This window comes from Cydia amplana, chromosome 10, assembly GCF_948474715.1.
Source record: "Cydia amplana chromosome 10, ilCydAmpl1.1, whole genome shotgun sequence".
In the NCBI taxonomy this organism is placed as follows: Eukaryota; Metazoa; Arthropoda; class Insecta; order Lepidoptera; family Tortricidae; genus Cydia; species Cydia amplana.
In genome coordinates, this window is record NC_086078.1 from 902,426 (window position 1) to 914,213 (window position 11,788).

General features: G+C 37.0%; 2 protein-coding genes across 2 annotated transcripts in view; one reads left to right on the forward strand and one right to left on the reverse strand.

Moving 5' to 3' along the window:
• The window catches only part of LOC134651486 (WD and tetratricopeptide repeats protein 1), a 30,205-nt gene extending 24,663 nt beyond the window's left edge, over positions 1-5,542 (reverse strand). Inside the window, exons 1-5 of the mRNA XM_063506600.1 lie at positions 5,013-5,542; positions 4,820-4,931; positions 2,735-2,913; positions 1,173-1,368; positions 111-231 (exon numbers count right to left, since the gene is read on the reverse strand). Of these exons, the coding sequence (XP_063362670.1) occupies positions 111-231; positions 1,173-1,368; positions 2,735-2,913; positions 4,820-4,931; positions 5,013-5,209 (805 nt within the window). The 5' untranslated portion in view covers positions 5,210-5,542. The remainder of the gene's footprint in view (positions 1-110; positions 232-1,172; positions 1,369-2,734; positions 2,914-4,819; positions 4,932-5,012) is intronic.
• Positions 5,543-5,802: 260 nt separating this feature from the next.
• Positions 5,803-8,866, forward strand: LOC134651520 (coiled-coil domain-containing protein 130 homolog). Its single transcript, XM_063506622.1, has 4 exons — positions 5,803-6,199; positions 6,475-6,619; positions 7,338-7,453; positions 8,135-8,866. Exons 1-4 carry the CDS (start codon positions 5,888-5,890, stop codon positions 8,849-8,851), a joined length of 1,290 nt encoding a protein of 429 aa, XP_063362692.1. The 5' UTR covers positions 5,803-5,887; the 3' UTR covers positions 8,852-8,866.
• Positions 8,867-11,788: the final 2,922 nt, after the last annotated feature.

Below are 11,788 nucleotides of genomic sequence, written 5' to 3' on the forward strand. Positions count from 1 at the left end.
ACACTTACCGGGCGCGTAGTAAGTGACGGCGGCTCTGGGTATGTTGTGGTCGGGGTCGCCGGCGTCAACATCCCTATTGAGTATGTTTACTTGTGTGTGCGTACACTTACCGGGCGCGTAGTAAGTGACGGCGGCTCGGGGTATGTTGTGGTCGGGGTCGCCGGCGCCGGCGCGCGCGCAGCGCACGCTGCCGCGCTCCCACGCCACGCGCATGCCCGCGCCCGCCGCAGCCTGCACCTGCTGACAACCGTCACACTCCAATATTGGTGTATAGAAAATAAAACACATTTAACATTTGTAAACATTTATCGACATTTATGCACTCTAAAAACGACATAATAACTAATTAATGTGACCATATTGCTTATTGTTTGAATCTATTTATATATTAACCTGGACATCTATATTTAATATTAATTAGCATGATAATTCATTATTTTTTACTATTCTCATAAAAGGAGTGACATTGAATACTACATAAAGGTCGATAAAGTACAAAATTATGAATAGATTTTATTGCTATTGATATAAGATGCATGCATATACTTACCTAGACTTAAGAAATATTGAGTGCCCTTACAGAGTGTCATGTACCTACCATTCTCAAATCGTAACACCTAATGTAACATGAACATGACTGCAATATAATAAAGAATAAAGAAAAATAAAACAGAACACTTAATGCGAAAAAGGATATGAGTAAAAAATTTGAAAACGACAAAACTGGGCTCGTAGCATCAAAAATTTCCGTCAAATCGGGAGTGATTTCACACGAAAAAATTTTTGTAAATAAAACTATTCCATGATATTGATAAGACCCGGCCCGAACTGTCGGTTGCGCTGTAAAATTAAACTTGAAACTGATATTTAACACGTCACGAAAGGTATTTCTGAGTGCATTTTTCTTATGATTTGTACGCGGACCGTGTCGCGGGCGGACATTAGTTTAAAACATAAACTATAGCCAGTTTCCTAACTTCCCCGTCAACTCCCACGTGTGTGACGTCACCATAAGCGTTCTGGCTCAAATTTGAGCCATTGGGAACTGACAGGTTAGGATTTCTTAAGTACCGATTAGATTATAAAACGATTTAAAATTGGTTAGCAATAGCAAGTAAATTTTTCCTATGTATGTTTTACGCTATGTACTTTTTTATGTGTCTGTATCTAACCTGTAGTTTACTAATCTTGATCATCCTGGTGTCGTACAGCCGCACGTACAGGTCGTTGGCCCCCACGGCCAGCTGGTAGGGCCGGCGTGGGTTGACCGACACGCACTTGGCCTCCGCGTACCGGCCGAGGTGGTTGAGCAGGTTCACGAGCACGTTGGCGGACGTGCAGCGATGGGAGGTGCGGAGGTCGTGTTGTCTGTACAATAACCACCAGTTAGCCTACACGTTGATTACCTAAAAAAAACCGGCCAAGTGCGAGTCGGACTCGCGCACGGAGGGTTCCGCACCATCAACAAAAAACAAGCAAAAAACGGTCACCCATCCAAGTACTGACCCCGCCCGACGTTGCTTAACTTCGGTCAAAAATCACGTTTGTTGTATGGGAGCCCCACTTAAATCTTTATTTTATTCTGTTTTTAGTATTTGTTGTTATAGCGGCAACAGAAATACATCATCTGTGAAAATTTCAATTGTCTAGCTATCACGGTTCGTGAGATACAGCCTGGTGACAGACGGACGGACGGACGGACGGACGGACGGACGGACAGCGGAGTCTTAGTAATAGGGTCCCGTTTTTACCCTTTGGGTACGGAACCCTAAAAACAGGCCTCACAAAAGACTTATGTCTGTATGTAACTAACTATGTAATGGAATCTTGCAAGTTAAATTTGATCCACTTCCCGGCTTCCGATTGAGCTAAAATTTTGCATACACATGTAAGTCGTAAGTCGGGTGACAATGCAATATTATGGTACCATCGAGCTGATCTGATGATGGAGACAGGAGGTGGCCATAGGAACTCTCGTGATGAAACTACGCAACCTAATTGTGTCAGGGGTTTTTAGAATTGTCTCGATGAGTATTAGTTGTCTGTCGTAAGAAAAGTACAGTCAGCGATAAAAGCTTGTACCAAAAATGAAATTATTGCCAAAAACTTATTTTATGATTTTCATTCACAAAAATTAAGGTGATTTCAAAAAGCAAATGCAACAGTAGGGTTAATCAACTTTTTCTTGTCACACGTTGCTATGGTTACGGTCTCCTGAGTCACTCTTAAAATTCTATGGTAATTATAAGACCTTTGAATAATGGGACATCTAACTCAGCATATTAGTAGAACATGGTACGGAAGTTCTAACAATCTATGCTACTATTGTCTCCTCGCTGATGGGACAGAATAACAACAAGAAATAGTTGATTGACCCAGTTACTAATAGATGATGTGCCTACAATATTTGAAGCCAGCGGTCACATCTCACATAGAGAGCACAGAGGCGCGCCGCCGCATATGACGCATATGCTACAATAGATGATGCATATTATGCTATCACTACATAGTATAAAATAAAGTCGCTTCCCGCTGTATGTACAGACATACATAGGGACAGTCCTATGTATGCTTAGATCTTTAAAACTACGAAACGGATTGTGATGCGGTTTTTTAATAGATAGAGTGATTCAAGAGGAAGGTTTATGTATAATTTGTTAACCCGTGCGAAGCGGGGCGGGTCGCTAGGGTCATACAAAATAGAAACACTCATCAAAGAGAACATGAAACTTACAATATAAGTCCATCTTCACCCGCAGACCAGATCAGGTGCGGGTTATGCGGAGCGACGGCCAGCCTTTTGACCCTTCCGCAATGACAGGAGCATTCCAGTAGAGGCGCGCCGCCGCATATGCTGCGCGCGCGCACTGTGCCGTCAGCGGCGCAGGTCGCTATCAGGTCGGGAGATAGGAACTGCGGGCAAACACATACAGTGAGCTGCAGAAGTTGCTAAGCGGGCCAGGTCATCAAAATGATTAACGCGACTTTATTGTTAAGAAAATAAGAGCGTGTTAAGGTAATTTATATATGTCAGTCAGTCACAAAAATGCCGGTTTTTAAAGGTTAATTTATCCATAACAGTTTGAGCTATGTTTATGAAATTTTGTATTTTGTACAAGCTAAGGGACTTCAATACATGTGCCAAATTTCATGTGTGTAGGTTAAGTAGGTTTCAAGTTGTGAAGGGGTCAAAAGTAGCTCGAAATGGTTCGTGTAATATTACACACGGTTGCTGCGTCGCCAGTTCCTTTTTCTTTGAACTTGGCTGGACACGCTACCGCGTGTCTAGATAATAATAACAAACTAGGCAATTTACATAGGCATTTTTTTTTTCCTGCTATACTATACCTAACTCAATTTACATTGTTGCATTAGATTAAGTAATATGTTTTGAATGAGTTATCTGCAAATAGTTATGCAAGTCGTTGTGACTTGATTTTATTACACAATGCTTGTGGCATTCTTATGACTGTGACACACTGTTTGCCTGAGTAATGATGTACACTGCTTATTTTTCTATGGCATTTTTTGAACAGACTAGGTAGGTATTTTATTTCGAAAGCGAAACGTGGCTTTCGTTTCGCCGATGATATTTAGATTGGTCACTAACTCCTTGATCTCGGCATTTCTCCGGATCCTACAGGTCCCATCTCTTGAATAGGTCCCAGGATCTTGCAAAAAAGATCTGAAGGCTTATAATAAATATTGCATTTGTCTTTATTTCATGGACAGCTAAAGAATTATTTTTATAACAATTATAAAATGAGTTACCAATGACATACTCTACAATTATTGTAGGTTTTATTTACTGATAGCTCTATTATTATCTTGGCAGGTCAAGGTCACAACACACAAACAAACATTGTGAAAGTATATAGTGAATGCTCGACATTGCTTTAAGTGCATGCTAATTATATTTTTGAGTATGTTTTTTTTCCTGGCTTTTACTTCCTGCAATTTTGCACAGGGTGAATTTGCCAATGTCTTTTTATTTATTTCTTTATATGTCGGTGTTGACTTTCACAGTTGAGGAGAATGTTCGGTTTATATAATATATGAGTATGTTTATTATAGGATGGATTCAGAGTACTACGGATGAGGTTACACATAGCTAGAAAACAAATAAAATAATTTTATTAAAATATTTATTATGTTTAGTAGTTAGTATAGTAGACACCTTTGCCATGAGTGTAGAAGACATATATTGGTTTAATCTCAGCCTTAGTTTTTAATGGTACAAAAGCAAGATGATTGGAATGTAAATCAGCAAATTGAATTATCATTTTAATACAGGGTGCAGTATTCAAACAATGCGAGTCAGGTGTTTCGAGCTCTGCTCTTCAGATTTTCTTCAGAATTTGGTTTGTTATTGGTATTTTTATTTCTGATCAGAGTAAAAATATGCCAGTTGAGTAATGGTAAATTTAGCAGCCAAATTAACCATGGGGGCAGTACTAAAAACAATATTCAACATTCAATGGTACTTTTTGTTTTACTCAATTGATGAAGCATGGACACCCTGCCTGCATGTTTGTTTCTATCACACATTATACTGAACACAAGACTTATAGTTATATTTTATTTAATAGCATGATTACTGAGAACAAAATTAACATATATTGAATGATCACACTATCATAATTGGAATTAAATTATACCAAGTCAAGCAAAACAACTAGGCATGGCCGTACGTAAAATTATACCTCCCCTCCTAAAGAATAGCAAAGCCTAGCAAATATTCACTAAGACAGTCATTCTATGGTTGACATTTTCATAACAAAATTATGCTTATACTGCCAAAGGACTATTAGATTCTTACCTTTACTGAGAATATGTTGCCAGTGTGTCCTGTGGCTATGTTGTGCAGCTGCTTGTACCGGTACGGGTCCCACAGAATGACGTGCAGGTCATCAGATGCCGATGCCAAAACACTACGATCAAAGTGACGTAGGTCATTGATTTGTCATAAATAAAGGTAGCAACCGCTAAATATGGAGTTGAGGTACACTTACGATCCATCATGGTTCCATTCCAAGCAGTTCACGCAGCCCATATGCCCGTTTAACTCTGTTTCCAGCCCTAAGCGGTCTATCATACTACGGGTCACCGTCAGACGGTTCTGGAACTGCCGGTCCACGTAACCGCGCTCCCGGGCCGCCAGCAGCCCCACCGTACCCTTAGCCCAAGCGGGCTCCTCTCGTCTACCCATGGCTCGCAAATTTGCACTCAATATGTCTGATAAATCATCACAATCAGACGTAAACTATAAACTAACTGCGGCTCGATCTATTTATAGTGCACTCTGTTTCACCCCTCATTTCCTAGATTCTCACTAGAAACGTAGGACAACAAAGCTCTAGTTAGAACTCTATTTTCAAATAACAAACAAATTGATGAACAAAAAGCTTTTTTGTGATGGAGAGTTAAATTCTATAGAAAATAAAAGCAGAGCTGTCAAACAGCTGTCGTCCATTGAAGAAAAACCAAATTGTTTATGGCATAAAAGTGGAGTTTACACGACAGTACAAACAATGGAACCCTTTTCAACATCACTATACGGAACCCTTTTGTGGCTCAAAATACAAGTATCCATGGCGTAAAATCTGTTAGAAGAAATATATTTGTAAAAAAAATATAATGTCATTGTCAATGTCAGTTTGTCAGTCAATAATAAATAAAGTGTAATGACGAAATTGTTTCCTTTTGTGCTATGCTATAAATTAAGGTTTTCCTTCTGTAGTCAGTTAAATCTCCTGTAAAGAGGCATTTCCTTAATCGAATAAAAGCTATTTATTACTGGCAAGTAAGTTTCTACTTACTCTAAATACAATATTCATTCACAACAAAACGTAACCTTATTACTTATTTTTCAGCAAAATAATCAAAAATGGGTGAACGCAAAGGCCAGAACCATTACTATCCCCCCGACTACGACCCAAAGGTCGGGGGGTTGAACAAGTTCCTGGGCACCCATGCTTTGAGAGAGCGGGCAAGGAAACTCCACATGGGTATCCTTATAATCCGTTTTGAAATGCCGTATAACATCTGGTGTGACGGCTGCAACAACCACATCGGCATGGGCGTGCGGTACAACGCAGAAAAGACCAAGATCGGAATGTATTACACCACTCCGGTGTATCAGTTTAAAATGAAATGCCATCTGTGTGACAACCATTTTGAAATCAAAACAGACCCTGGGGTATGTATTATCAGTTGGAATATTTCTAATGTAACACAACACCCAGAAAAATCTTAGAACAAAGTATAAATTGTTACTTATTAACTTAATTTTGTTGAATATATACTTTAGTATAAGTGGAACACAACTTCAAGTCTTGTCTTATTATTTTATAAAAAGTAGGTTTTAATAGTGGTATAAATTTTCATAAATCTTATTTTTTGTTTGACAACAAAGAACATTATTTAATAAGCTCACCTCCTTTGTTATCTCATTACCTATCTATTTTCTTCCAGAACTTGGACTATGTGATAGTATCAGGAGCAAGACGGCAGGAGAACAGATGGGACCCCACAGAGAATGGTCAGATTGTCCCGGAGACAAAGGAAACACAGAAGAAGCTGTTTGATGATGCTATGTTCCGCTTGGAACACAAAACAGGTATCAACTACTTCCTGTTTCATGTCATTAAGCAACTTTTTATGGGGAAGATTTTAGAAATTAAAAGATACAACGCCATTGAGATCAGAAGCAAAACTCATTTATTTCCAAACTACCTTCAGCTGTCATTACAATTCAATCCTGCAAGTACCCATCTAAATACATAACAGAAATGATTGTACTTCAGTCAAATTTAATCAATGATTTTATTCATAAGTTTAATACAGTAGTACCTACAATATGTAGCTTTGTTGATTGTGATAAATAAAAAGCCTGCAAAGCTCAAGGACCTGGGTTCATACCCAATTTGGGCATTTCTTTGAGTGAATTACTTATCTTGGGTCACTCTTTAAACCATGGTAGAAAAAGCCCCTTTTTTTTCATATAAATGTAGAAAAAAAAGCTGTGTCCATAGAGTTCCATTTTAGTAATCTATCTATCTATCTAATACCTTTAAACGAGCAATTCTTGTTTATTTATTTATTTATTTATATATATATTTCGGGGATCTCGGAAACGGCTCTAACGATTTCGATGAAATTTACTATATGGGGGTTTTCGGGTGCGAAAAATCGATCTAGCTAGGTCTTATCTCTGGGAAAACGCGCATTTTTGAGTTTTTATATGTTTTCCGAGCAAAGCTCGGTCTCCCAGATATTTTGTTTTAAATAGTATCATGTTATTTTAAATGAATAATATATTAATGTGAAATTGACAGGTGATGAAGATGCAGCTAAGCAGGACAAGCCGCGGCTGGGCCGGCTGGTCGGCAGGAACGAGTCCGTGTGGAAGGATGACTACGAAGCCAACTGCTCACTCAGGAGGAATTTCAGAGTAAGTCATACCTGTTTTACTATCCTGTGGTGGGTACTACCATATCTGCATAGCTAATTACATTTTTTTTTATACCACATATGATGGTAAGCAGTCACCGTAGCCTATGGACGCCTGCAACTCCAGAGGTGTTACATGAGCATAGAAACCCAAATATTGTTGTCAGAGTACTAAAATAATGGAAAAAATTGTTAAACTTTTCTTGTAGGTACATCATATTGAAAAGATAAAAAAGTTGGTCCTATATAATATGAATTTCTTTAATCACATCACACGGCATCTAGACGTATGATTTATTGTAATTGTAATTGTATTGTAATTAGCCTTTATTATTGAAGCTGGTACATAACATATATTAATTTGATTTATCAACTTTAGCTTCAACTCGTCCTTTGACGTAGGCCTCCTCCATAGCTTTCCATTTGTTTCTTTCTTTTGCTGTTTGCATCCATTTACCTCCTATTCTTGTTAAATCATTCGACCATCTAAACTTTTGTGGGCCACTCTTTCTTTTATTATATCTAGGGCACCACTCTACAAGGTCTCTTGTCCACTTATCCAAGGTTTCTCTCATCATATGGCCTGTCCTGATGATTTATTAGTCAGTTTTATTGCCTGTAGACTCAAATTATGTATACTTACTCCTTTAACAACTTTATACAATTGATTTTATATTTATAGAAACGTCGAAAAGAACTCGAAGAATCGGCAGTGAACGACAGTCTGCTGCTCGCCAGGTCATCTCTAGACATCAACCTCCTGCCAGAATCAGAAGAAGACCGTCACATGGCGACCCTGCTCACACTCCAACCCTCTAAAACTATAGAAGAGAAACAAACTTCGACTAGAACTAAAATACTCAACAGTCCCGCTTTACCAAGCTCTAGTGGGTTAATAACTAGTTTTGGAGGGCTGAAGAAAGAGGAATCTTTGAGTAAGAACGCAAGTTTGACTAGAAATGCGCTGGGGATTTTGATTAAAAAGAAAAAGGTTGATAATAGTGTGAACACGGATACAAAAGGTGAAAATAGTGATGTGAATATGGAGAATAAAGATGAAAATAGTGAGGTTAAAACCACTAAAGAACAGGACGATAATAACGTGATATCAAAAGATAATAATATTGAAAATGATGTATTTACTAAAGACGAGACTGTTAAAGAAAAAGTAGGTGATAAACTTGATTTTCTAAAAGGAGAAATTGATGCCAATAATCAGATTATAAGTAAGGATGTTGAAGAGCTAAATAATGTAAATTGTGAAATATTTAAAGATAGGAAAGAAAGTGAAGTTAAAGTCGGAAATGAAGATAGTAAAACTAGTTTAGAAAACGTAAAAGATGTGAAAGTATCTTTGGTGGGTGATTATAGTTCAAGCGGTGACGGTGACTCAGATTGAAACAAACTTTCGCCAAAATATTTCGTGTATCTGACACATAGTTATATTTGTAATTCTTTAATATCACAAAAAGCGTAATTTTTTTTTGTGCCTTAGAAGGCACATATTTCATATGATTTTTTTTTAATATGCTACTATGAGATCATAATTAATAATGTAAAATTAAGAATAAAGTATGCATTTAGTTACATATTGGTAACTGCCACCTACCATGTATAAGTTTGTATATACAAAATATTAAGAAAAATAAAACAAGTTGTATTTTATGACATCTTTATTTAATGACCTTTTATAAAACATTTATTCCACCGGTCCATAGTTTAAAATTAGAAACAATTCAACAAGAATATGAACATATACTAAAACAGAAACCAAGTATAGTCAGTCCATGAAAAGTCTGCAGCGGATTAGGATTGATAGCCCACGCAGTGCACGTGTTATTTTAAACGTCAAACTTCTATGAAATTATGACGCATAAATGACACTTGCACTGCGTAGGCTATCAAATCCGCTGCAGACTTTTCTTGGTCCGACTCTAGTAGTACAATGCATAACACAGCTAACTTCGTTACAGTACCCCTTCACATGATGTAAAGTAACTCACTCAATGTGTATAAGTAGTAAACAGACATTAGGTACAGTCAGCATCAGAAGTTACTAGGCGGGCGAGGTGTTCAAAATTACCTTGACACGCTCTTATTCTCTTAACAATAAAGTCGCGTCAAGATTGTTTTGATCACCTCGCACGCTTAGCAACTTCTGCTGCTGACTTTACATATGTTTTACCTTTATGACGTATATGTACCGTGAGAAGGGGTAAATTGTATTAAATACAAATTATTATTCATAATACTAATGTTCCCAAGAAATGGAATGTACTTAAGACATATACAACTCAATATAGTCGTTAGACGACTAAAAATACAAAAATAAAAACATAAGTACAGTAAACAATAATATTATATCTATACATTCAATACTACACAGTAAAACATTCAGTTAAGCCAACGTTTATGTAGTAACAGAATTTTGACAGGTTATTTTCACAGAACCATTTAAAGACTCCGGTTATGGACAAGGACCCAATGATGGACATTCCTTTTTATTCTGCATCAATCAAATAACTGCTTTAATTTTAATTTAACAATGAAGTGTCCATAACTGGTGTTTGACAACTTAAAGTGTCCATCACCGGTACAGTGTTTATAAGACTTTTAAAAAGGTTTGTAATGTTTAGTCAATATACATAAATGGTACTGTGAAAGTATCCTGTAAAAGGTTAAGTATTTACTTACCGTGTATTGTATAGACATCAATCCAGAACAGGTTGCTTCGAAAATGAGACTTACATTCCACCAAATAAGGTTTGAAATTGAATGTAAATGCTTTTTATTTTGGCAAACTTATTTACGGAAGATTTTTGTGGAACGAACTCGATGTAGGGTAACATACCCTATAGTTGGCACCCTGTGAATGCTTGGCAATTCTAGCCTTATTGTATTAAAGCAGTGGCTTTCCCACAAAATATGTGCCTATGACTTTCAGTGCCAATTATTGGGTACGGGTTTATTGAGTTAACTTAAGGTTACAGATAAGGTAAATGAGGTTACTCCAAACTTACTGATGTTTTAGCAACTTGAAAATAAATGTTACATACAATACAATACAAATACAAACATTTCGCACTCTTTCGTTTTTTTCTGGCGTTTGGAATGTGTTATTAATTTGACAGATAAGTAGATGGCGCTAAATACACGACCCCACAATATGCGGTAACTAGAGCAACCCTAACCCTTTCCAAACCATCAGAGCGCCATCTACTTCTCTGTCGAATTGACTACTGCAATATTTTGCAATACTTTAGGCGTATTAGAACTTTCAGAAAGTTCATTTTCGAAGCATACTGCTCTATCACATCAAATAATACATGAATATAAATTTACGAAAATACTTTCAACATTGAATATCATTTTATTAACCTAAGGCGGTTATCACACTGGACGCGATTCGTACGTCGCTCCAGTGTGCGAGCGGGATGTCGCTATAATACGCGCATAGCGTTGTCTCGCTCAAACATCGAAGCGACGTGCGAATCGCATCCAGTGTGATAACCGCCAAAAGATCGGGCCAATCTGGGCTCTACGTTGTTAGCAATAAAGGCTAAAGTCCCTGACCCATACGAGGCAATGAAAGCAATTGCACTGTTATTATAATTTGCGTTTATATTTTATAGTTAATTATAGATATGATTATTTTAGAATTAAATACGATAAATATATCAATGTTCGTGATTTTAAAGCGTCTTAGTAGTTCAAAAAAGGTCAACCTCGAAATAATACGGCAGTTTAATTGTGAATATTATCAGTAATTTACTTTTAGTGCACTTTTGTTAATTTTAATTCGGTAAATGCGGCAAATATGAGTGATATTTGGAATTCGGATTTCCCCATACATTATTTGATATTACCATTTCGTTTACCTATGTAGGTCTTTTGAATATTGATATATTTATTCAAAATTCAAATACACACAAATCAATTAATAAGTAGTAACTAAACATTGTATAGGTACATAAATATTATACACTTATCTACAACTAAGTAACATAAAGCTTTATTGACTAGAAAACAAGAGATAAACACCAACATTAACTTAGGCTGATAGTCTCATAAACGCGACGATCAAGTTAATGCGTCAATTTTATCGTTATTAGCTTAGCAATTTTCACCAAAACCCTTTTTCTACTTATTGTGGTACAGTCCGCAACAGAAGTGGCCGGCGAGTCAAAATGACCCGTGCGCCCTTTTATCTCATAAAATAAAAATAAATCTCAATAAAAAAATGTTTAGATTATTTTGAACATGTCGCCCGTTTAGCTACTTCTTGAGTTGTACACCACATCTAAATGTACTTATTGTTCCGAAAACTAAATACACT

Excerpts from the sequence above, each read along its gene's own strand:
- LOC134651520 (XM_063506622.1), top strand. The coding sequence starts at position 5,888 with ATGGGTGAACGCAAAGGCCAGAACCATTACTATCCCCCCGACTACGAC. Across the intron at positions 6,200-6,474 it reads AAATCAAAACAGACCCTGGG|AACTTGGACTATGTGATAGT; the intron begins GTATGTATTATC and ends ATTTTCTTCCAG. Across the intron at positions 6,620-7,337 it reads CCGCTTGGAACACAAAACAG|GTGATGAAGATGCAGCTAAG; the intron begins GTATCAACTACT and ends TGAAATTGACAG.